General features: G+C 38.4%; 1 protein-coding gene across 4 annotated transcripts in view; it reads left to right on the top strand.

Moving 5' to 3' along the window:
• The window catches only part of BACH1 (BTB domain and CNC homolog 1), a 46,837-nt gene extending 20,285 nt beyond the window's left edge, over positions 1-26,552 (top strand). The window contains exons 2-6 of one of the 4 annotated variants that reach the window (XM_060010408.1): positions 696-756; positions 3,891-4,184; positions 7,513-8,850; positions 11,249-11,455; positions 22,581-26,552. In XM_060010408.1, the coding sequence (XP_059866391.1) occupies positions 3,951-4,184; positions 7,513-8,850; positions 11,249-11,455; positions 22,581-23,036 (2,235 nt within the window). In that variant the 5' untranslated portion in view covers positions 696-756; positions 3,891-3,950 and the 3' untranslated portion in view covers positions 23,037-26,552. Of the gene's footprint in view, positions 1-632; positions 757-3,890; positions 4,185-7,512; positions 8,851-11,248; positions 11,456-19,708; positions 19,765-22,580 lie in introns of those variants that run through there. The other 3 variants (XM_060010410.1, XM_060010409.1, XM_069540627.1) reach the window with 3 other exon arrangements.
• Positions 26,553-27,003: the final 451 nt, after the last annotated feature.

The following is a 27,003-nucleotide window of genomic DNA, read 5'->3' as shown; positions in this document are numbered from 1 at the left end:
ATCTTCTTTGAGTACGTGGCTCAGCGGCATTATTCCCTTATATATTGGGATAGCTGACTGCGCTGTGTTTGGAAGATGTAAGTGATTGGGGTTCTGGGTTTATACTAAAAATGCCAAGTCATTTGTTCAGAAGCAAGTACCTGCATTGGGCCAGGTACTCTGTTACATGCTTGAGTTATGGCAGAGAACAAGTCAGGCAAGGTTTTGACATTTACTCTGAGATCTAAAGGTGAGGAGTTAGTCAGCTGAAGAGTAGAAGTCCAGGGAGTGGGGAGAGCATGTGCAAAGGTCCTGAGGTCAGAAGGAGCTTGGTGCCTTTGGGCGAGAAGGAAGGAAGGTCAGGCTGGAGAATAGTGAGAGAGAGAGACAAAGGCTTTTGAGGCAAGGCTGGATTAATAGAAAACCCAACCAGGCAGGTCTGGAGGGCATGGTAAGGATTTAGAATTGATCATAAGAAATTTGGAAGACATGGGGTTTTCAGCAAGGGAGACACTGATATAGGGGAATAAATTGGAGAGGATCAAGAGGGGCTTGAGGGGACTGAGGCTTTTGTTATTTGTATTATCATCATAATTAATAGCTAATATTTATAATTTGTTTGCTTTGGGCCACTGTGTTCAACCCTTTACCCTCATTTTCTTCATGTAAACCTCACAACAACCCAGTGAAGTGTTGCTGTTATCCTTGTTTTACAGGTGAGGAAAACAAGACCCAACCCAGCAAGGGTTAAGCAGGTTGTCCAAGGCCGTATAGTGAGTAAGTGGCAGAGCTGGGATTTGAACCCAGACAGCGTATGATTCTAGACCCTGTTCTGTTAGCCAGTGGGCTTGTGTTTTCAATGTATGAGGTCATGGTCCATTATTGGCTCTTGAAATTTGAGTGGATCACAACTGGAATTATTTTTTTAATAGAACAGAGTAGAAATTAGACTGCTTTGCACTAGTAAGGATAAAATATTGATATGTGAAATTTTGTGCCACTTTTCATTTTATATATTTGTACATGTGTGAGCTTGTAAGACATTGCAAGAGGATAAACAGCATTTGTCTAGGCAAGAGCCAGTGTGATGGCTTGGACTGGAGTTGTGGCAGTGTAGACGGAGACAAATGGGTCTCAGCTGTAAGAGGTCGAGGCACCAGGTCTCGGTAAGAGATTGGACACTGGGGCCGAGTGTGGGAGGTGTCAGCGATGAGTCCCACGTCCCGGGTGGCTGTTAACTGCCTGATTCTCAGCTGCAGCTGATGGGACTTGGTGTTGGCATATGGCCCAGATCTGCAAGCTGACCAACTTATGAGCGAACCTGTCACAGAAAACGGCTCAACAGGAGGGTTGAGCCGAGAGTAAATTCTCTCTCTTGAATTTGAGGCAAGTAGTGAGCAAACTGGTGGCAGTGGGCCACACAAACACATGTGGCCTAACAGCAGCTCTAGAGTGAAGGTATAGGAATTGGTCTTTGTTTTATGTGAACATATCTCTCCATTTATTTAGGTGTTCCTCAGTGTCTTTCAATATAGTTTTTTTTTAATTGAGGTAAAATTGGTATATAAACATTATATAACCTTCAGGTGTTTACCATTATAATTCCACATCTGTGTACATTACAAAGTGCTTACTGCTAAATCTCTAGTTACCATCCATCACCAGCCATACAGCTGACCACTTTCATCTATTTTGCTCATCCCTAACCCTGTTCCCTTCTGGTAACCAGCAGTCTGTTCTCTGTATATACAAATTTTATTTTGTTTTTGTTTGTTTTCTTTTAGACTCCATATATGAGTGGGATCATACAGTATTTATCTTTCTCCATCTGACTATTTACACTTAACATTATACACTCAAGGTCCATTTGTATTGTTGCAAATGGCAAGATTTCATTTTTTTATGGCCGAGTAGTATTCCATTGTATATATATACCACATCTTTATCCATTCATCCATTGATGGACATTTATGTTGTTTCCATATGTTGGTTATTGTGAATAATGCTGCATTGAACATGGGGGTGTGTATATGTTTTCCAATTAGCGTTTTCGTACTCTTTGGATAAATACCCAGAAGTGGAATGGTTGGATTATATGGTACTTCTATTCTTAATTTGCTGAGGAATTTCCCCACTGTTTTCCATAGTGGCTTCACCAATTTACATTACCACCAACAGAGTAGGAAGGTAAGATTTGTATAGTTTTAAGGGTTTGCAAGGCAGAGGATAGGAAAGAATAAGGAGGCTGGGGACTTGTGCAGGGACATAGCAAGGCATGTGGTCAGCTGTTGAATCTGGCTCGCCTGGGGAGGGTATACAGTTTCAGATAAAGTGGAGGGCAGTGGTCTGTGTGGTACCACACACACAAGATACATAATTTCTTTGAATGATGGTTCCTCCTCACTACTCCTAACACTAATTCCTTGTGTTGATAGATGAAATATTAAGACCCATTGCTAAAGGGAATTTACTACCCTCTCCTATGAGCACAACCCAAAAGTCGAGGTAGTCCTAGGACATGATTTTAGAGTTGCTATGATTTCATGTGGTATGCTGAATCAGTAAATGATAGGTTGTGATTCTTGACCTTCGGTAGAGTTTAACCACATAGTGAGAGATTTTACTGTAGTTGACTATTTCTGAGGAACTCAACATTTCAGCTATAATGAGCACCTTAAAAATAAACACATATGTGAAATAGAATTCATGGATGCACTTCATGTGTTTGTTACTAAGACACCCTGTCTTTGAGGTGGAATTCACCCTTGATTTGGGCCTGGTCTGTCTGAACTTTAGTAGTTCTTACTTCTCCTTTCATTTTTGTTTGGAGTATAGCAACTGAAAACAGTAACATTTATTCAGTCACTGAACATGTGTGGACCTTCACGTTTCAGGCAGTGAATAAGGTGTCAGAAGAGCAAAAGTGAACGACACAGGGATGACCCCTGTGAGGAGCTTTTCAGCCTCCACTGTGGTTGCCATGCCATGGTGGGGTGTGCACACACACCTCGGGGTGCTCACTGCTGGCCATTGGGGGCCGGAAGAAAATATTAGAGCTTCTCTTTCAACCTCTTACATTCAGCCTCTGTGTGTTTTATAACATATGTAATATATAAGAATGGTACATGTCTGAAATATATGGACAAACATACATATATTGGGGCTGCCCTTTTTTTTTGCCAGTAGTATGTATGGATCAAAAAAAGTTTGGAGGCTACTGTATGTTAGTATGTATTTTAAAAAATATACATTTTTGATAACTTTCTCTTATGTTTTAGCATTTTGAGAAAACCAAGAGTTTCTGTGTATGGTAAACTATGTTCTTAACGGTAGAGTAGTCCTATTTGTTGCCTACATTTTGTCGTGTCAAGTAAGACTTGTTGTGTGAAAAAGACTCATTACTAAGATCTGGCCTGACAGATTTGGGGCTTTCAATCAAGGGAAGTCCTTTTCTTCTTCATGTTGGAGGGACTTTACCTTTTGTATTACATGTCCCTTGTTCTGAAGCCCAAAGTGTGACCTCTGGTGATCTGTACGCACGCCCATTAATGTCTTAAAGCAACAGGATTGGGATGCCACCTAGAAATTTCTCGGCTGCCCTGTTTGCTCTTTGGAGCTATTTTCTCCGTACAAAATGTCTCATTTTCAGAGAGCCCTGAAATCCTTGCTTCAGGAAAGGTCTTCCCTCCCTCACCCTAAGAACATTTTTCCTAAAATTAGTTAGGAAAACTCCTTATCAAGAACCAATTTTAAATGAGGTAAAGTGAATAAATGCTTCCAGGCTCTCGAGAGGCTGTTGTTTTCACTTGGGTTTTAGTGATGAGCATTTTAATCGTTATTTGCTAGTGTCACTTTAACAAACCTCTTTACCAAGGTTTTCTGCAAGTGACACTTGGCCTGTGTCTTGGCAGGATTAATGACTGTCAGAAGCATGCTCTCTCGGACCCTCCCGACGCCACCTGTGACGCAGAATGTCGCTGGGTGAGAACGCGGTGTTCGCCTACGAGTCGTCGGTGCACAGCGGCCACGTGCTGCGCAGCCTGGACGAGCAGCGCCGGAAGGACGTGCTGTGTGACGTCACGGTGCTGGTGGAGGGCCAGCCCTTCCGCGCCCACCGCGCCGTGCTGGCTGCCTGCAGCGCCTACTTCCACTCCAGGCTCGCGGGCCAGGCCGACGCCGACCTGCGCATCACTCTGCCGGAAGAGGTAGGAGAGGTCGTCCTGATTTCAATTTAACTTAATTAAATCTCTCCTGGTTTATAAAGTTAAAAGAAGACCCAGTCTCCCCGTCCTCAGGCCGAGGAGCAGTTCCCGGCTTGTGCAACAGCACATTGCTTTAACTTTCTTCTTAGAAATGATGACGTTTTACACGTAAAATGATTAACTTTGGATGTGCGTGAATATTTGTTGAGCAGTTGAATAACTTGACCCCCTGTAATTTTATTTATTTGTTTGTTTGTTTGGCTGTGCTGTGCTGCTTGTGGGATGTTAGTTCCTCTATCAGGGAAAGAACCCAGGCCCTCGGCAGAGCACAGAGCCCTAACCACTGGACTGCCAGGGAACTTCCACCCCATTGTTATTTTTAATGAAACGACCCAGCCAGTGGATTACAGACATTCAGAGAGGCCATGCTGGGAGAGGCCATACCATGTGCTCTTCTCTCCCTTCGGACCTTTTTCTGTGGTGGGAAACTGACAGGGATTAGGGTTCTCTAAAACATCCATTTCTCTAGGACCCGCCCTCATGGATATGGGTTGGGAGTGAGTTGCAGGTGACAGCCTCCCTGTGATGCTTAGTTTTATTGTTTTCACTATGGGTCAGAGTTGTCAGATCTGTTAGTTTTTCAAGCAGCTGTTAGCTAAGGATTTTAGAATTTGGAGGAAACCTAAAAGATTATGCATTCCAGCCTCCTCATTTTGTCTACATGTGGCTGTTAGGTACTCCAGAAGTGTTCTTTCTCTCCCTTTCTTCTTGAGATTGTGGCTGTGCGTTGGTAGAAGAAAGGTGATTTTGTGTCATACTTATAGAGCCTTGCCCTTACACACCTTTCGCCCAGCAGCTGTTGTGGAGCTCACGCACCTAGATATTTAAGTCCTTGTTACCATCCTGCCTGCAAGAGACCTCTCTCTGGGGCAGGAGTGCTGGGTATACACTGACTCTTATAACAGCTTGCTTGATTTCATTAGTAACTACAGCTAGAAGAATGCTGAGCCTTGTGGCATTGGGACACACATTAGAAGCTGTTAAAAGGAATTTGGACAAAGTATGTACAACTTCTGTGTGTACGACAGGTGTGTGGGGGCTGCTCTGTGATGACACTAAGTCTACAGTTTACCTTATCGCTGGCCGTGCGTACATACATGAAATTGTAGCTACAGTTTGGGGAAGCAAAAGGTTGTCAGTTCTGTGGCAGAGGTCAGAGCAAATAATATGATAACCAAGACAACGACAGGAAGGGCCAACTATAGGTTAGCCATTGTTTTTTAAAAAGTAGCAACACGTATCATAATGGAGATATCCTTATTATGGTCTGTAGTTTCAAATTACTTAATATGACTTTCCAAGTAGAGAAAAATGTGATTCATGTGCATGGAAGGAAAGGTATATGCATGCATGTGTGTGTATATGCATTCATTCATTCTAATTTGAATGTAAATCAAATTTTCAGATATTTGAAGTGTTTCATCATAGTGACAAATTGAAAAGATCATTGTGTAACTCACTGTCTTAAAAGCCTAATTTGATTATTTTAACTTATTTAATTAAAAATTTTTTAATTGAAATATTTATTGAGATAATTATAAATTCACATGTAGCTGTAAGACATAATGCAGAGAGATCCCTTGTTGCACTTTGTCCAGTTTCTTCTAATAGTAACATTTTGCAACATTATAGTACAATATCACAACTGTCAGGATTCTGACAGTAATACAGTTCACCCATCTTATTCAGACTTCCCTGGTTTTACTTGTACTAAATTGTGTGTGTGTATGAAGTTCTATACAGTTTCATTTTCTGGGTGGGTCCATGTATCCACCACCACAGTCTGAACAGTTTCAGCACCCACCCAAGGATCCCTTGTGTTGCCCTCTTATAATCACACCCACTTCCTTCCTGCCCTCTGTCTGCTCTCCCTTACCCCCTTGCTCCACTCCTAATCCCTGGCAACCACTAATCTGTCCTTTTCTAAAGTCTTGTCATTTCAAAAATGTTATATAAATGGAATCATAATAGTATGTGACCTTTTGGGATTGGCCTTTTTCCGCTTAGCATAATTCCTTTGAGATTTATCAAAGTTGTATGCATCAGTAGTGTGTTCCTTTTTATTGTATTCCATAGGGTGGGTGTACCAGTTCTTATTTAGCTATACACCTACTGAAGGAAATCAGGCTGATTCCAGTTTTTGGCTGTTACAAATAAAGTTGCTGTGAGCACTTGTACAAACATGAGTTTTCATTTTTCTGGCATAAAAGAACAGGAGTGCAGTTGCTGGGACATAGGGTGGTTGCATGTTTAGTTTTAAAAGAAACTACCAAACTGGTTTTCAAAGTGGCTGCACCATTTTACATTCCCACCAGCAATACATGAGTGATCCAGTTTCTACACATCTTCATCAGTATTTGGTGTTGCTATTTTTTATTTTAGCTATGTAAAAGCTAATTAAGTACTCCCAGTTTAGCAGTATTTTAAGAAGATCACAAAAAATTATATATTGATCACTCTTATGGGAATTCAGTGTTTTAATATTAATTTTGTATTTTGTGCCCAGAATGAGGCTTTCCCTGCACTACAGTTGGTTTCATTTGCTCCTCACTTTGCAGAGGCAGGTTCAGTGTAAATGCGCAAGTTTCTGCTGAAAAGTTTTATTACCTAGAGTCCATGGATCTTTGCTAAAACAGTACTGGGCATGAGTTTTAGACCTTCACTTAGATCATTTTTTAAATCTGAATCTTTAAAAGTTTTATTAGAAATTTTTGGCATGAAATAAAGATAATAATTACCATTTACTGTGCATTCACCATGGACCAGGACTACTTTAAGTGCCTTGGATATATTGTTTTCCATCCTTAAAAATTTCACTTTTGTAGTTTATAGCAGTTGTAGTTTATAGTTGTTTGGAATATAGTGACCACATGGGGCTGGGATGGCAACAGACACCTGGCACTTGACTGTGTGTTGCAGATTGTATCCATGCTGCTTTATTCCATAGATGATTTCTTTCAGCTAATGTGGAAAATTGTGGTAATGTTTATATCTTTACCTCATATGAGTAAATCATACTCCATGGGTCATTAAGAGTGGAGTCTATAAAGTGAAGGGTGTGGTCCCAATGAACAAGATGTGAGAAGCATGCTTTTCTAGATTCCCTTAGCTTTACATTTCCTAGAAGAATATTTTTTCTTACCAAATTAAAATACCCGTTTTGTAAATATCGTAAAGAGGTTACTCATCTTGCCACCCTCCTACTTCTCTTGTACTTATCTACTAGATGGCTTTCATGTGATGCATTTATTTTTATTTTGTATATTAACAGGTGACAGTTAAAGGATTTGAACCTTTAATTCAGTTTGCCTACACTGCTAAACTGATACTAAGTAAGGACAATGTGGATGAAGTGTACAAGTGTGTGGAATTTTTAGGTGTACCTGATATTGAGGAATCCTGCTTTCAGTTTCTCAAATACAAGTTTTTGGACTCCACTGCAGACCAGCAAGAATGCCCAAGAAAAAAATGCTTCTCATCACCCTGTCAGAAACCAGATTTTAGATTTTCACTTTTGGACCAGAGGGATTTAGAAATTGATGAGGTGGAGGAATTTTTGGAAAATAAAAATGTTCAGACTCCTCACTGTAAACTGCGTAGGTATCAAGGCAGTGCAAAAGTATCTCCCCCTCTACAAGACAGTGCCAGTCAAACATGTGAATCCATGTGCTTAGCAAAGGATGCCGCTCTGGCTCTGCCATCTTTATGCCCCAAATACCGAAAATTCCAAAAAGCGTTTGGAACTGACAGAGTCCGCACTGTGGAATCCAGTGTCAAAGACATTCACACTTCTTCTGCTCAGCCAAATGAGACATCTGAAAATGAGTGTCTGGGAGGAATCCAGGACTGTGCAGATTTGCAGGTGATTTTAAAATGTGAAGAAGGAAAATTAGCAATGGAACATGAAGAAGCCAAGAAGAAAGATCCTGCTTCTCAGTGCCCATCAGGAAAAACAGAAGCGACTCCTTTTCCCCCCACTTCTACAGATCCCCATGGGCTCTATTCTCTGTCTCTTTTACACACGTATGACCAGTATGGTGACTTGAATTTTGCTGGTATGCAAAACACGACAGTGTTAACAGAAAAGCCTTTGTCAGGTTCAGATGTTCGAGAGGAGAAGACTTTCGGTGAGAGTCAAGATTTGAAATCTGACTCTGGCCCCAGGGAAGATAGTAGCCTCGCCTCGAGTGATCTGAGTAGCGTGGAACGAGAAGTGGCCGAACACCTAGCGAAAGGCTTCTGGAGTGACATTTGCAGCACGGACTCTCCTTGCCAAATGCAGTTATCACCTGCCGTGGCCAAAGATGGCTCAGAACAGATCTACTCCCAGAAACGGTCTGAGTGTCCCTGGTTAGGTATCAGGATTAGTGAGAGCCCAGAACCGGGTCAGAGGACTTTCACAACGTTGAGTTCTGTCAATTGCCCTTTCATAAGTACTCTGAGTACCGAAGGCTGTTCTAGCAATTTGGAAATTGGAAACGATGACTATGTTTCAGAGCCCCAACAGGAACCTTGTCCCTATGCTTGTGTGATTAGCTTGGGAGATGACTCTGAGACGGATACTGAAGGAGACAGTGAACCCTGTTCAGCCAGAGAACAAGAATGTGAGGTGAGCGGAAAATGAGTGTGTTGTTAAGTCATTGTTTTATTTTACCACAGTTAATTGGGATTAATGTGTCAGCTCCTGTTGCATCACTGGGGATGTGAGCTGGCTCAGAGAGGGAGGAGGAAGCCCATACACAGTTAATTATACAACCATGTGATAAATACCAGGAGTGCGTGATGAAGTTTGAAGGACTTCTGTGTTCATTTATTTCAAGTAGGTGTATTTATTTTGTTAACCAGGTTATGGATTCACACATTGGGTGTTTAACTGTTTAAATCAAATGCCAGGTCCTGAGAGGAAAAAGAAAAATGATTCTGTAACATTATGTGATAACTTCTGGTTAAATACAGCATATATTCAGTCTTATTCACTGCCACATGGATGTCTAGACGTGGGACTAGTCACTTGGCAATAACTTAGCAGTGGCTGGTTGTAAGAATGTGGCTTCTGATCCAGAGTTTTCTTTCTTTTTTTATTTTATCGTCCCTCTTTTTTATTTGAGTACAGAACTAGTTAACAATTTTTAAATTAATTTTTATTGTAGTATAGTTGATTTACAATGATGTGTTAGTTTCTGTACAGCAAAATGAATCAGTTATACGTATACATATATCCATTCTTTTTATTTTTTTGCGGTATGTGGGCCTCTCACTGTTGTGGCCTCTCCCGTTGTGGAGCACAGGCTCCGGACGCGCAGGCTCAGCGGCCATGGCTCACGGGCCCAGCTGCTCCGTGGCATGTGGGATCTTCCTGGACCGGGGCACGAACCCGTGTCCCCCGCATCGGCAGGCGGACTCTCAACCAGGGAAGCCCTATCCACTCTTTTTTATATTCTTTTCCCATATAGGTCATTACAGAGTATTGAGTAGAGTTCCCTGTGCTATACAATAGGTTCTTATTAGTTATCTATTTTTTCATATAGTAGTATGTATATGTCAATCCCAGTCTTCCAATTTATCCCTCTCCCCACAGAGTTTTCTTTACACTGTTTTCTCAGAGCTATGAATTTTTTTCTTATTTTCCCTTAGTTATTTCACCTATTAATTTAAAGAATGTCTTAATAATTTAGCATGAATTACGTGTAGATGGTATGGTATTAATCATACTAAGCTTGATCTGTGTACTTTGTGTACAAATGTTTGTATTTGATAGATGCTTTTTTGTAAAACATTACTATAGTTCCAGTAATAATAAGGGCATGTTAATTCTTTATCATGTTCTTTGGTTTGATAGCTGTTGGATGACATAGTTTGAAACAATGAAAGAGGTTTTTTTTTTTTCCCTTGGCTGTGGAAGGAGGTGATTGGTGGTTTAATTTAAGAAGTAATATGTATGCATGAGTTACATCTATAGATTTTTATATGATATTTATAAATCCAGTGTTTGGAACTGTTAAAAGAATGTTAAAAATAAAACATTTAAGAAATTTGAGAGTGTTTTGTGTAACTAATTTCTGTTAGCTTGAAAAACTAAGTTACCACAGAAGCTGACCAATGTTTCATTTGTGTTTTTGATAATTAATACAATTAAACTGTCCCACAGTTTTGTTATGTTTTTAAATTATCTTCTTATTTTTTTCAAATTTAAGTATGTTGAAAATGACTTTAAAGTATTCATAAGGTTTGGGCTTCCCTGGTGGCGCAGTGGTTGAGAGTCTGCCTGCCGATGCAGGGGACACGGGTTCGTGCCCCGGTCCGGGAAGATCCCACATGCCGCGGAGCGGCTGGGCCTGTGAGCCATGGCCGCTGAGCCTGCGCGTCCGGAGCCTGTGCTCCGCAACGGGAGAGGCCGCAACAGTGAGAGGCCCGCGTTAGCGCAAAAAAATATATATATATATTCATAAGGTTTTTCTAACCATTTCTGCATTGGCAAGTGAAATGAGTTATGTGAAACTGCCATTTTCCTGACAGAAAAATAAATTTTCTGAAATGCTTTAGAAATTACTAGTGTTAATATACCAGTATTAAATCAGTGGTACACAGTAATGTAAATCAAAGAATAAAATAGATTTCTTTTTTTGGTTTGGATAAAAATACATTAAAAATACTTTAGAAAGAGCCTTAAAGATAAAGATATCTATGGGTTATTAACATGCCCTAGTAAAATAAATTCTGTTTTTTCATCTTAACTACATTAATATTTGTGTTGATAATGTTTGATTTGCTGAAAAAAATCTGCTTCTCAATTTGTCTTCTGAACCCTCTCTAAAATAGAATCAGAATATCAATTAAATTATCAGTCTTTTTGTAAAGGATTGTATAGAAATTGGAAATAGGGATCTTTTTTCTTTTTAACATCTAAATGAAGTTCCTTGGAAAACATAGGTACATATCTTTCTCTTCCTAGATTTAAGTAGAAACTACAAAATACAGCAACTACTAACGTTTATTTCACCTTCTAGGTAAAACTACCATTTAATGCACAACGAATAATTTCGCTCTCTCGAAATGATTTTCAATCCTTGTTGAAAATGCACAAGTTGACTCCAGAACAACTGGATTGCATCCATGATATTCGGAGAAGAAGTAAAAACAGAATTGCTGCACAGCGCTGTCGCAAGAGAAAACTTGATTGTATACAGAATCTTGAGTCAGAAATTGAGAAGCTGGTAAGTATGCAAGTTTCTTCTTCTTCTAATTCCAACAATTCATTCTTTCTTTTTTTTTCAGACAGAAAATAGCTATTTCAATTCCTAAGTCAGATATAATGCTCAATTATACATTAATTTAAAAATTTACCAATTATCATTCTAAGAAAGTTATATGACATTTTCAGAAAGCTTAGGAAATAAAAAACAATGAGGGTTTTCATAGACTATTTTACTTGAGTAAGTGTTCTACATATTTAGCATGATATACAACCATATGTAAGTTGAGGACTATTTCTGTGTGCTTTTAAAAAAATGATTTATAGATTAAGGATAATTTTACCATCTACCTAATTCTTGGTGGTTGAGTAAGGGTTAAAGATATTAATAAAGCACTTTAATCTCTTTGTGCTGTGTTTGGTGTCTATAAAAGCTGATGTTCCAGTTGTTAGTTTTAATAACTAGTAACTTGTTTTGGTTGATACCAAAACAAACCAGCCAACTTGGATCTTTCATCTAAGGGAAAGAATTCACGTGCTGGTATAAATTGAAAATTTTAAGATCTAATGAGATCCTAAGTGAGAAGAATGCTTATTTTATTGAATCTTATCTTCTATTCCAGCATCAAAACACAAATTAACCCCAAAAGTAGATTAATTTCCACCCATGTTTTCTGCACCCTAGTGGTTGATAGAAGGAAACATTGTATGAAAAAAGATAACTGATAGTGCAGGCCAGCTAAAGCTAAAAATAAGGTTAGAGACATCAGGGAAAAAGTGCCTAGAAGTAGTAAAAACATTCATTGAATGTTCGGTTTTGGGTCTTTGTTAATTATTGGTAAAAGTTTAAAATTGCAATTGTAGCAAATCTTTAAACATGAATGTTCCTAGTTATGAATATTAAGTAAACAGCAACAATTTAGAAAAAAGACACTGCCTTTATATGCCTTCAGAAAAGTGGAAAAATAAAAATTTGTTATTTGTATAGTATTGTGATATACTTTAGGCAAAAAGATGAAGATGTTTAACTATATAAAAAGATGAAGCAAACTGTATAAGGAGATGAAAAAGAAACCATATGTTTTACACATAGAGGCGTGAGAGATATTAAAAAACCTATATGATATTGCTGAATGATTAGAGTTGTTAAGACCAAAGAAGAAAAGTGACAAATTCAGTAACATTTACCCAGTACTCTTAGGGTGTGTATCCGTCCATACCTGTAAGCACTAGTGTCCTTTCTTATTATCCAACTTTGGATTAAACACTTACCTGCCTTTAGACAGAGTACAGCATTTTAGCTTTAGTTTTTATTCTGTACTGTAATACAGAGATGCTTTCTAGACTGTTGGGTTGTATAGTGCTATTTGAAATCAACATTGAATAAACTTGCACTACTGGAGTACTACTATACCTGCTTCTTTTAGTTTTGTCTTCACCCTCAGCTAGTGATGATTTTTATCTGCCAGTAGAATTTATATGGTTTTCTTCCTCCTAAAAACAAACAAAAATGAAAACAAAACAAAAAACCCCTTTGTATCGATTGAGTTTGTTTCATCAGTAACTTTATTTTAGACATGTACTATGCAAATATGTTGGAGAGTAGCTATTATCCTTTAGAACTAGTCTATTTCATGACTCATAGGTCTTATTTGTATTTTTTGATTGCAGTCAGATGTTGGATTGCTGGACAGTTGATGTTTTTACTGAATTTCAGGTATCTAGGATGAAGAGGTCTTGCGACTTTCTTTGGACTTTCTGCTCCCTCTGCCTTTGCTTCAACAGAGAGCAGTGGGAGATACAGTGGTTAAAAGTGTGGGATTCTGTGCCTGTCTGTGGTACTTTGTAACTCTGGACAGGCCATTCAATTTCTCTGTCCCTCAGGTTTCTCCTCTTTACGATGGGATAATACTAATTCTTACTTTATAGAGTGGGTATTCATTTTTGAAGATTAAATGAGTTAATACATCTAAGCACTTGGAAGAGTGCCTGGACATAATAAGCACTCAATAAATATTACCTTTTTCTTCTTCATATTATTGCTATACTGTTATTTATCAATTTTCAGTTTTCTCTCCCTTAATTGCTCCTTTCCTGATGTCTCTGCCTAAACTGTAAATTCTGGGTTTGGACCTCACCCTTATATTGCCTCTCTCATTATGGAAAGGTTCCTTTCATATGGTCAGTGGAATAACTCTTGGTTAATTTCCAAGAGAAGGGAATATTTGGTTTTCCTGCAGTTCTTATGAAATGAGAAACCAGTACCCTATTTACCTATTGTATTAATTTGGACTCTTTGGTTGCAAGAAACAGAAACCATCTGAAACATGAATTACTGAATTTGTTGTAAGAATTTACGTGTGTCTCAATTAGAAGCCAAAGAATGGAGCCAGGCCTTGTAAATAGTGTAGAACAAGAAAGTAGAAAACTGCCAGGAACCCAGAGAACCTTCTCTCTGGCTGTGTGTGCCACCAAGTGTGTATGAGAAGAGTGGCCACAGCACAGCTCAAGAATAGTTTCCCTCTCCTCCAGAGACCAGTCCAGGCAGAGACTACAATTCTAGTTAGTTCTAAATTCCCAAGGAGTTAGCCTGTTGGCCTATTTTGGGTTTGGGTGTCCTCTTCTGTGACTAGAGGGCAGGGACAAACAGCAGAAACAGAAAATGTGGTTGCCAGGAGCTCACATCTGGGCAGGTAGAGCAGATAGCCCGACAGGGGTCTCATTACCCAGATGTGCGCCAGGCTGAACTCGGTCTCTTTCCTCTTCTAGAATATCCCCAGGGGAGACACAGTAATTTTTTTTTTTTTTTAATCAGAATGATTTACTTTGTGTTTCGGCTTCCTTGAATTCTGCTCCGTCCTTCATACTGCTCTCGGTTCTAGTGATTTATACAGGCAAACTCCAGTTGCAAATTATAAGAGGCATGCTATAAATTTCTGTCCTGCCGCAGATGTTTGTCTCAGATGAAAATAAGCAGAAAATATGCTACTTATTAGCTAATTAGAATTACAAGCTGGCTGGCCCTTTTCCAGAAGTAAAAGAGTTTAATGCTTAAGATACTTATTACATTAAGAAGTTTACATAGAACTTAGACCCTGGTTTTTGGGTGATACTATGGACCTTGTCTTTTGTAGAGAGAGAAGTTACCCCCGTGCTTCCATCACATGTTCCTGTTTAGTAGTATGGAGAATTAACAATATGGTAGAGTGGGACAGGTTTTTTTAATTTTTTTATCGGGATGTCACTTTTTGGAAGTAGTAGACAAGCAGTGTTTCCCAGTCTTTATGGTGTGGGTGGAATTAGCAGACCTATTTAAGGGAAATTACGTGTTTCATAATGAAACATCCATTTTAATATAGCCAATGATGGATTGAATTAAATATTAGTAAATTCACAGTATGTCCATTTGGTATTTATATTCAGGTGAAGGGTCCCCTATTTTTGTAAGCTTTGGTCTTTGGCCTATTGACTTTGAATTTTTTGTAGTTGGTCCTAAAAGTAATAGCCTAATAGACTGTGGATGGATCAGCACATGAAAAAAAGTATAGTTATCATGTGTAAAGGGTGCTTTTATAGTCTTTACGTGCTGGGAAAGCCAAAGGGAGATGTTAGTTCGAATTCAATAAATTAATGAGTTGCATTTCTCAACAAGAAGTTCTATCAGAATCAAAAACAAAACCTTTGAAGAAAAGGAAAGGTGTGTATTTATTTGGTTGATAAATCGATGACATTGACTTTTAATGTTTATTTGAAATTTGATAATATGTTAGAGGTTAGGCATTAATTCAGTATTGCTTTGACTATAAGAATTGAATATGCATAATCTATAAACCAAAAACATAACTTTTCTTTTTACCAATAAATATAAGATCTTGAACAAAGTTCAGGAATCATTCAACTTCTGTTATGTGTTTGTCTTACAAGGCTCTTGTCTCTGTAGGATTCTTTACAAGGTCCATGTTTATTCTTTTCTGTAAGATTAATTCAGAAGTTAGCCTGAAACAAAGATAACCTTGAAATGAAACTTCCTTTTTAAAGAAAAAAAATTAAATTACCAAAATGTAATTTCTCTTAGAAGATATCAAATATTGATTGATATCAACTTATAAGTGATCAGAAATCACAATATTCACAAAGCTCTGGAACTCAGGGTTGAGGTGATCACACACCATTTTGTTTCATTGCCCTTGTCCATTATGATGGTGTAGGAGTAAAATGACCTCATCTGTCTTTAGTGTTTTGAATTTTGTTGTGAAGATTGTATTTTATTAAAAATAAACCTTTTCTAGTCACATTTTACTGGCTGCTCTAGTCACGTGTGCACTGTTGTCTCCAAACCCTCCCATGGGTTTCTGGAACCTGCCCTCTGCCACTCTGTAAGGCCCTTTAGCAGCCTGTCTTGAAATGTGGTCTGTTTACCGTTGGCATCAGTTACCCCGGGGGTGCCCCCTCAAAATGCACCTGCCTTAGCCCCATCCCAGACCTGTGGGAGGGGCCCAGGAACATGCATTTTATAAAAGTTTCCTGGGTAAATCTTTATTATGCACATTAAATTTTGAGAACCTACTGCACTAGCACACAAAAGTCAGTTGGAGGCTTTGGAGTCAAACAGCTGGAAACTCTGCCTGGCCACTGGTAGCTCTGTGGCCTGGAGAAATAATTTCACCTCCATTACCCAATTCCCTCATTGATAACATGGAGATAAGAATAGTACCTCCCTCAGGTGTGGTGTGAGGATCTGATACCTTCAAGGATGGAAAGCTCTTTGTACTGCCCAGCATGTGTTCAGGGCTCAAGAAATATTAGTAGTTGTGTTTTCTATAAGCATCTGCTGGTCACTCCATATTAAATGTACTGGGTACCAGGAAATCAAAGATCAATGAGACATAGTCCTTGTCAGTAAAATGCTTGTAGTGTCATAGGAAGCCAGGTTTATGTGTTTTCATTTTTTTCTTGAGATTCATTTTCCTCCTCCCCATTCTAAAAATTTCAAGCTTTCAGAAAAGTTAAATGAATGGTACAGTAAGCAACCATGTACTCCCTGGGTAGATTCAACAGTTATTGACATTTTGCCACCTTTGCTGTCTCCTTGTTTCTGTGGGTCTTAGTCTCTGTCTCTCTGGCCAGGTGTGTGTCCCCCGGCTCCGCTTGGTTGGTCTATAGGTCTTTCTCTCTCTCTGTCCCTCTTAGTCAGTTTTGGACTCTTTCTAACTGCAGTTGGGTTATCTTGGTCTCAGTGCCTTTCTGTCTCTATTGCTCTACTTTTATTTTCTGAATCATTTGAAACCTACCACATTATGACATTTCACCCGTAAATGCTTAAACATGAATCTTCTAGAAATAGACATTTTTATATATCTTTATCACATATATTTACCAATATCTTTGTCACACCTGAGAAAATTAATAAATCTTAAACAATATATATAGTTCCTATTCAGATTACCCTAATTGTTCCCCAAACGTATTTCATCTATATGCTTTTTTTTCCTTTTCAAACTAGGATCCTATCCTCACATGATGCGTTTGGTTCTGTCTTTTTAGTCTCTTCATCTAGAACAAATACTCCTTGTCGCCCCCTCCTTTATTTTTTTAATGACAGTAACTTTTTGAAGAGTCTAGGCCAGTGTTCTCATAAAATGTCTACTCTTAAAGTCTGATTGTTTCCCCTTGGTTTTATTTAACACCTTCCTTCACTCCTTGTATTTCACGTAAACTGTGGAAGTGTGAGTTCTTAGGTTGAGATTAAACGTTCATCCTTGTGTCCTTCATTCTGCATCAGTTGGGGAGGCGCAATGTCAGGGTGTCCCACCTGAGTGCATGGGAATTGCCAGATCATTTCCAAAATTTTTTTTTTGCCTTTGTAATTGTTTAGTAATCTGTGGAGTGTTTATTAGGCACTTTACGAATATCCAGTTCCCCAACACTCCTGTGTCCTTTGGTTTTAAGCATACTTTGATGGCCTTTGCAATGGGGGTTGCAAAATCATGATTTTTCTAATTCTGTCATTGCACTTACATTTATTGGTATTCCTCTATAAAAAGAACTTTCCTTCCCTCCTGTTTCCCTCCCTCCCCCCACAACTCTTTAGTATCACTGTAGACTCATGGATTATTTTTTTTCTAATTTAATTTCTTAGAACCCATAGTAGTCATTGGTCTTCTTGATGTTGACATTTTTTCAGACTTGCGTGGGGAGAGCCAGCCTCCTCTGCCAGGTGCTGTGTGCTTTTGACATGACCCCATTAGTGCTTCTGTGCCATTTAGAACAGCATGTCATAGGCTCACCTTGTACCTCTCTTGTTCGAAGATTTGGGAATCACCCCTTTCTCTAAAAATCCCTGGTTTCTTATAGCAAGTATTAGATTGTAGAAAGCATACTTGCCGCTGGAGTGTTGCTTCTTCTGGAAAATGTGTGTGTGTGTGTGTGTGTGTGTGTGTGTGTAAAATCATGAGTGCATTCAGGATGTATATTATCCTTCAATAAATAAAAGTATGTTAGAAATCTTGAGTTCATGCAGATATTTCTAGTCAAAATTTAGTAGTTTAGAACTTTTGTCTTTTTGCTTTGATTATATAGATATATTTTAAAAGAAATAAATTTATTTATTTATTATTATTTTTTAAATTTATTTTTACCGTGTTGGGTCTTTGTTTCTGTGCGAGGGCTTTCTCTAGTTGTGGCAAGCGGGGGCCACTCTTCATTGCGGTGCGCGGGCCTCTCACTATCGTGGTCTCCCTTGTTGTGGAGCACAGGCTCCAGACGCGCAGGCTCAGTAGTTGTGACTCACGGGCCTAGTTGCTCCGCGGCATGTGGGATCCTCCCAGACCAGGGCTCGAATCCGTGTCCCCTGCATTAGCAGGCAGATTCTCAACCACTGCGCCACCAGGGAAGCCCTATTTATTTATTTATTTTTGGCTGCGTTGGGTCTTCACTGCTGCACGCGGTCTTTCTCTAGCTGCAGTGCGCGGGCTTCTTATTTCAGTGGCTTCTCTTGTTGTGGAGCACAGGCTCTAGGCATGCGGGCTTCAGTAGTTGTGGCACGCGAGCTCAGTAGTTGTGGCTTGCAGGCTCTAGAGCGCAGGCTCAGTAGTTGTGGCACACGGGCTTAATTGCTCCGCACCATGTGGGACCTTCATGGACCAGGGCTCGAACCCGTGTCCCCTGCATTGGCAGGCGGATTCTTAACCACCGCACCACCAGGGCAGTCCCTGTGTTTATATTTTATCTTTTTTCATTATAGGGAAAATCTTGGCTTCCAATTATATTTACTATTTGATAAATACATACATATGAAATATATGTCATAAAATTATAATGTCAATATTACTATCAATAATAAAGAGATTAAGTAAAATTTTAAATTTCTTTGCTTTTTCTTTGCCCTTAAATATATACCATAATACTGAAGTTTAAAATTTAAAAATTATTCAGAGTAGTTCTTTATGTTAGCAATTTTATATACAATTAATTTAATTTGTTTTTATTTCTGTTTCTGGGATTTACTCTTCACATTTTTTAAGTTTAATTTTTGAATATGTAAAAACATCTGTTTAGTTTGAAAGTTAAAACTATGTTTTAAAAAAGCTACTCCAAAGTCTTGATCCCATTTTCTCCCTATACCCTATTCATAGCTATTTCCTGTAGGTAACTATTACCATTAATCTCTAGATTTTTTCCCTTGTGTTTCTTTTCTAAAAACAGGTTCATGTTTTGTATGTGTTTTTATTACCCTTTCTGCTACAGAGCAGTATTCTGTATATACCATTCTGTATTCTACTGTTTTTGCTCAAGAAGTGATTTCCAGGAAATGTTTTCCTTAGTTCACAGTGGTTGTCATTTTGCTTTAAAGCTCCATAGTACTCAGTTGTGGCTGTCTGTAGCATACACAGTTAATCCAAACCAGTTTCTTATTAGTGGACATTTGGGATGCCATAGTTAAGAACTTTGAACATTGTTTTCTCTAATGTTTGAGAAGATGTGTCTTCAGGATAGATTCCTAGAAGTAGGATTGTTGGATCAAGAGTAAATACATATGTAATTTTGTTAGATATTATTGAATTCCCTTCAGTAGCGGTTTATGGCATTTTGCTTTCCCACCAGCAGTCTGTCTGTCTGCCCACAACCTCAGCAGAGAGTTTGTTGTCAGCTTTTGTTTTTTTCCCAATCTAATTGTGAGAATTGATATCTCACGGTAGCTTTTATTTTTCTGTCTCTTATGAGTGAAACTGAGCACTTGTATTCATATTTTTAAGGCTCATTTTTATATTTCTAGGAACTGTCTATTCAGAGGTTTTGCATCATAAGGGACCATTAGTCACCATTTTCTAGCAGTGAGTACCCTTTAATCTAAAGTAAATTGTCGAGCTTCCCTGGTGGTGCAGTGGTTGAGAGTCCGCCTGCCGATGCAGGGGACACGGGTTTGTGCCCCGGTCCGGGAAGATCCCACATGCCGTGGAGCAGCTGGGCCCGTGAGCCATGGCCGCTGAGCCTGCGCGTCCGGAGCCTGTGCTCCACAACGGGAGAGGCCACAACAGTGAGAGGCCCGTGTACCGCAAAATAAATAAATAAATAAATAAAATAAAGTTAATTGTCACTGTCACCTGGCTCTTTTGGTGCCAAATTCTTCCACTCCTCATCTTTACTGGGTGAGTTATATTTTGATTTTTTTTAAACTTCTTATATTGAATGAATATTGTACACTAGCTGTTGAAAATGTGGATTTGGATGTAAATTTGTTTTCTTCCCATAAAATTCAGAATAATACCAGGATTCATTTTTTAAAAATAGATCTGTGATTAAAGCCATAGCACTTCACACTTACGATTTATAGAGTTGCATTATAAGAAAATTAAAGTATATTGTAGAAATAGGTAGCAGGATACTGGTAGTAGGTTTGGGAGGTATCTTTAATAATGATATCATGAAGTTCTTAAGTTGAATTGCTTTAGTTAAACTGAGTGCTATTGAAGTAAATTTGTGTTTTAAAATGAGAGTGAAATGGAAAAATCAGCTAATTTCCTGGAAACTTACCCATGTAAGAGTTAGCTTAAAGTATGGAGGAACAGAAAGGGAACATTTAATTTCTAGAAATAATCATGGTAGAGTTTCAGGGTTGTACCTATTGGTTTTAATTGTTGTAAAGAAGCAAGCCATCTTGTATGGGACATACTTATAGTCCTGTAATCCTTTATTTAGTGAGGTAATAGTGAGAATATTTAAGGTTGTATTGATATTTATCAAAAGATATGGAAGTTATAAAATATTTGTCATCTTCATAGTATCTGTAGGTCAAGTAGTAGTTCTGATTTCTGGGAGGAAGGTCAAATATTCATTATTTTCCTTAACCATATTTAATTTAAAAAACCAGCCAACAGTTGAAATTTTGTCTGCTGCTATTTAGAACAGAGATTTATCTTAACTTTGATAGAGGAGTCGGTGGCTGATATTGTTATGACTAAGGAAAAAGGTTTCTCATTTTCTTCTGGAAGCTTTGTTTCCATACTCATTTGGATTGGCTTCTGAAGGGCCATAAAGAGAAGTGGGTGCTGATTGCTTTAAATGTGTTCTTTCTCTGGTCAGGTGGTAGGCACTGTTTTCTCCCTGTAGGTACCAGCAGACTCATTTTATCACAAGGCTACAACTGACAAACCTTCTGTAAGAAAAAAATGTACTTCCTGAACATTGATCTTGCTTTTATTTATTTTGTATATATATATCTTTTCTTGGCGTATACCTATTTTTTCAAACCACAACAAATTGGAGAATACCTTGCAGTATAAAAATTTAGTGTTTTGTATTCATTGCAGATTTTCTCAAAATATTAGATGGCCTTGAAATATTTAAAAACTAACTACCAATAGTTGGAGTCACAGTTTTGTAGAAAAACTTTTACCTAAAACCGCAACAGTACGTTTGTGCAAAGCAGATTTCTTTCTAACCTTTTAGCTATTTTTGTCCCATAAAAGCATCTATTTAAAGGTTGACCACTGTAGATGATTACTATGAAATAACCTGTCTAAATGTTAGCTGGCAACATTTAACAGCTCAGCTCTCTTGAAGCTGCCAATGAGCAGAAGGCCAAGAGAGTTGTCATAAATTTCACAAGAGAAATCTTTGACTCTCTATCAATATTTATTTACTCTTACCTTATAAACAGCTTGATTATTTGGTTTTCTAGCTCATACTAGATTAGGAGCAATGCAGTGGTAGAGTAGGAAGGATGAGGTGAGGCAATGATAGAAAAAAGACACACCATCAGCAGCAACCAGTGATGGCAGACAGAAAGACCGGAACCAGGAAAACTTGAACAAAATTCCATGGTTGACTTTCCTGTAGGGATAAACATTTAAATGAAAATAATAACAGCACCAGTAGTAATAATAATTAACAAACACAAGTCCCCTCCCCTTCTCCCTTCTTCACACTTTAGTAACTCACCCACTAGCTTTCTGACTCTGGGCATATTAAACTCTGAATCCCATCTATAAAATAGGTTTGGTATTACTGAAATCAACAGAGTCATTGTGAGGATTACGTAGCTGAGGTTACGTATTTCAAAACATTCAGCACAATATCTGGCACAAAGTAAATGCCCAACTAATGTCAGTCATTACTAGAATCTTGCAGGAGTTATGATCACTGTGTTTGTACTTCTTTTGGTTGCATTCCATCCAAAAAGTTCACACTCATTTACTTGGAATCCACAAATCCAAAAAGCTCTGAAAATCATGTAAGTTTGTCACAAGCTATTTTGGCCAAAGAACTGACACAAGCTGACAGGGTATGTAGAGTCTTTATTTAACCTACTTTGTGCATGGATACTTTCATGTGTTTTATTTAGAAATGTGAAGACATTTGATAGTGGGGTGCTACCTCAGACCCTGCTAGAGGAATTATGTGTGCATCTATTTTCTTTCTAAAATCTGAAAAATTCTGAATCCCAAGATACATGTAGGCCTAAGAGTTTTGGATGGGGGCTTATGGACCTGAGGTATTAAATATATTTTTGAATTGAATTGACAGGAAAAATTCCACATGACCTTATATAATGAGAAGACACTGTGGATATCAATGTTTGCTCACCTTAGGAATGTTGATTGAGCTCATAAACACAATTCACTGTATTCTCTTTCTCACCCTCACAGCAAAACGAAAAGGAGAGCTTGTTGAAGGAAAGGGATCATATTTTGTCCACTCTGGGCGAGACAAAGCAGAACCTAACTGGACTTTGCCAGCAAGTCTGTAAAGAAGCAGCTCTAAGTCAAGAACAAATACAGATACTCGCCAAGTATTCGGCCTCCGATTGCCCACTTTCCTTTTTAATTTCTGAGAAAGGAAAGAGTACTCCTGATGGTGAGCTCACGTTACCGTCGATTTTGAGTTTGCCTGAAGGGCCTGCAGCTGGGCCGCCTGCTGGGGAGCAGAGCCCTCGCTATCCCAGTGCCAAGGGTGGTGAGGCGGGTGGTGCCTGGGGCCCGGAGTCCCGGGCAGCTGCCAGCGCCCCCTCGGAGCAGGCCGGGCCCGGGGAGCAGTGTCGCCAGAGTGGTGGCATCTCCGATTTCTGTCAGCAGATGACCGACAAATGTACTACTGATGAGTAAACTTGCTTCCACTTCCTTCAGACCGTCTCATTTTCTACTGAAATTTTGACATTGTCTTGAAAGCCTGACATAGCCATAGCCATCTGTCTCTTAACAATATCGTTTTTCTCCCCTTGTGGTTTGCCGTTAAGGGAATTCCTCTGAAGTCAACCCTTGACTTTTCCTTGATTTCCGCAGGAGATGCAGAAATGACTTGCCTCCTGGATACCGAAAAATCATATGTGGAAATGTAGTAAGGCTTTGAAAACTCACATGTTTTAAAGAATAATAACTGTTAGTAATGACTCTTCCCAGTATTAAAAATAAATAAGAAAATGAAAACTGTAGCGTATCAGACAACGTTTAAACACCTTGAAACGTCAGCAGATAGTTCTTACTATCAAGAAGTAGTCTGCAAAAGTTTAATAATCTGACCTTCTTACAACATACTGGTTTAAAAGAAAATGTCTCCCCAAGTAACGCTGATAGGGTTCAGTTCTACTGAGAAGTAGGGTGTCAACTCCTTGGGAATATTGGTGTAGAACCGCAGTGTGAAAACATGACGTAATCTTCTTGCCTGAATCCCAGCACTTTGCTGTTCAGCTCCTGTTAAAACCAGAGATTGGTTGGCCTGCACTGTGAGTCCTGAGCTACGCTGGGAATGGTTAGGAAACGGGCAAACGGTGGGCTAAGGCAGAGGCTTCTGCTCCTCCTCAGTGTCGGCTCTCAAGGAGTTCTGGCTGCGTCAGCGGTAGATAAGTGTCATTTCCCTCTTTTCTCTTCAGTCTCTTCCACATCTGAGTCCATCATGATCTTTCTGTTTCTTGACATTCTTGTCACTTTGGAAGAAGAAATAAGACTCAGGATACAGTGGCATGAGCTCATGTGTTGGGAGCATTGTCTTAGCCTCCCTAGAATCTTGGAGAGCTAGCTCCTCAGATACAAGGCTGTCGGCCTTGCCACCATAAGTCACCCATGCAAGGAAACCAGATATCGTGGGGTAAGAAGATTGCCTACATTGATCCGGAGTGGCAGTTCATTTTCCATCCTATTTTTTGAAGTCCTGTGGTTTCTTTGTAAAAGCATTATGATAGATAAAAATGTATCTACAGCAACCATGCAGGTTTGTGAAATAGGATGAAACTTGATCTTGTTCCATTGTGGGTTTGAATTTGGAAGCCAGATTTAATCTTGTTCTCTTTCCCAAATCTAGTATATAAGGGCGCACAAATCATTTTGGACTTGGGCATTTTAAAATCAGTCTTTGTGTTTATTCAATCCTGTTTTACAATAGTGTTTTGATAATCTGAGCCCCTACCCCATAACATTTTACCGTGGTTCTTAGCCATTCTGCTGCTGTCATAGGCTTGGTTGGGAGTCAAACGAAAGCTATGGACCTCTCAATGATGAAAACAAAATTTCATATTCACATGCACAGAAACATTTGCAGAATCCAGTTTGAAAGGGTACAGAGAGTGATTTTTAGTGTTTGGATTAGAAAGTACTTCATTTCACCAAGATGAGACACCTGAGAGGAGACTTCTGTAGATTGCATCCTGAGTCTAGTGAAGGGCTTGTGTAGCTGATGTGGGAGACCGTCATCTGCTGTGTAGGAATGGGTCTCAAATCAGTAGGCCTCTGCTGTGAGGGGATGTGGGGACCAGACTTCATATTTCAGAGCAATTTGTCAAATGTTACCCTTTTTCATGGGGGCGGGTGGCGTTGGGAAGATACTGCTAGTATCTTCAGTGGTTTGTATGTTATCTCTGTTATCAGCTTAGTTGTTGTAAGAGAAAACTGGTTGGACTTGTTTATTTTCTAGAGGCTTTTATAAGTACACTCAAGAATTTGTCAGGGAGAATGATAATTCAATGGTAATGCATCCCGTACTACAAAAGAATGATATGTGTACGTGTTTGTGTGTATATATATATATATATATATATATATACCCCCATGTAGCTATTTCTTTGATACTTGTAATTTTAAATTTTAACTTCAAAATATAATATAAAACCTTTTCTGGTTTACAAAATGCAAAATCTTATACAAGCCAATGGACTCCTTGATTTCCTACCTCAGTGTACACTCAACTGTTTGTCACATCAGTTTGTGTATGTGCAAATGTCAATCTTTTGCTTTAATTGCTACTGTAAATAACTGCTTTGAAAGATTACTTTCTATTTTATAAACCTAGTTGTCTCCAGAGTTTAAATACGATCTTTAAGGCACTTGGTTTAAATTTCTCTCTACATATAAAGTTTAGCATTAAGGGTTTATTTTAATGATATTCTGATTATTGGCCAAGTGTAATGTTTTGTAAAATATAGCATTACTTTTAATAGCCAGCATGTAATACAAGTAACTACACTACCTCATACCTATATCATTTTCAAGTTGTAATCCAGAGGGACAGATAGATAAAAAAATTTTTTATCTTTGTCTTTTGGCCATAAAGTGGGGAAGTTTTTATATATTGCATAGCATTACGCATTTATGCCTATTTTAACATTAACTTCTAAAGAAGTTTTTCTAAGAAAATTTGTTTTAAGTTCATTTTTTTTTGAGGCTGCCGAAGACAAATGACAGGATTATGTGTATACAGTGTATATCTTTTCCTTCATGCAGAATTTTGGCGAAGTGTTTTTCAGTTTGTATATTGCATATTTACATGATCATTGTTCCTTATTTTATGAGTTAGCCTTCTCACTGCTTGATGATTTTTCAAAAGCTGTTAGGTCTAACTTGATAAAATAACCATACCTTAAAGTTTTTTTCATTATTTGAATCCTGCAGCTATAGCAAATAATCTGTCGTTAAATTGTTATATTCAAGACAAATATGGATATAAATCTAAGTTCTCCATCTGTACATTTTATAACATAATTTACTATAGCTTAATGCTTAACTAATTTAAAATAAGGAATCAAATATATTTGGTGCAGTAGACGATACAGGTTGCATGTGGACACTCAGCCACATTAACAACTTGGAAAAAAAATTTAAAAATGGCAATGTTATAATGAATTCTCAGGTGAACTTTTTTCAGTTATGGAACATCTATTTTGAATTTGTAAATATTTTAACTGTTTTATTAAGGCATGTAATAAACTATTCTTTGAAACTTGTTGGGCAGAATGAAATTTTAAAGCCGTAATGGCAAAGATGGCATACTGATTGTAAAATAAACAGAAATAATAACGGCTATTGATTTTTTTTTGTATCTTTCATAATATAATTTTCTAACGATGCAATGAAACCACTAAGTTAATATATCCATATCTGTTAAGATCATGTTTCATTAAAAGTGAACTTTCATAGTATTTAATTTACATTTTCTTCCTAATGTGCTTATCCAAATGTAGCAAAGTTAGAAATGTTAGATGTTGGTAATAAAATGACAGTTCAATAAAATTCTCTGAAATTGCTTCTGATTGACTAGAGTTGTACATTCCATTTCCAGTTTTTCATCTCTCATATGAGTTTACTAATTTTGGTCTTTTGATCAATAAACAGTATGACTCTGGCATTTGTATGAGAGAGTCTTTCATTAGTTGATAATCATGCATGAAAAGAAAGTTCCCAGCAGTTGGGTGTTAAAGGAAGCACAGATTTTAGCCTTGCTTCTGATTTAATTTTAGTCTTTGGCTAGAGTTGTAGGGTTTTTGTAAGGGGTAGTATCTTTTTCAGTCCTCAGTTTTAAAAAATTTATCTGTGGAGTCAGTTCTACCATGTTACATTCAACTTCTATCCAGGCCCTTGTAATCAAGCTTCGAGCAACTGCCCAGAGCTATCTGCATCCAGATCAGGGTCTTCTGATCCCATAATTGTGAGTCTCATCTGGGGGTGATATTGCATCCTGTGTGGAGGCTTAATTTTGGCCTTATGCATTGATCGTTTCTGGGGGAGAGACTTCACCATTGCATAATGCCTTCATTTACATTTCCCCTTCCAGTGGTACTTCTGGCACCCAGGACGGATTGAGTGA

The sequence above is a fragment of the Delphinus delphis genome, chromosome 4 (genome assembly GCF_949987515.2).
Source record: "Delphinus delphis chromosome 4, mDelDel1.2, whole genome shotgun sequence".
Lineage (NCBI taxonomy): Eukaryota > Metazoa > Chordata > Mammalia > Artiodactyla > Delphinidae > Delphinus > Delphinus delphis.
This window is presented reverse-complemented; position numbering and strand designations above follow the sequence as displayed.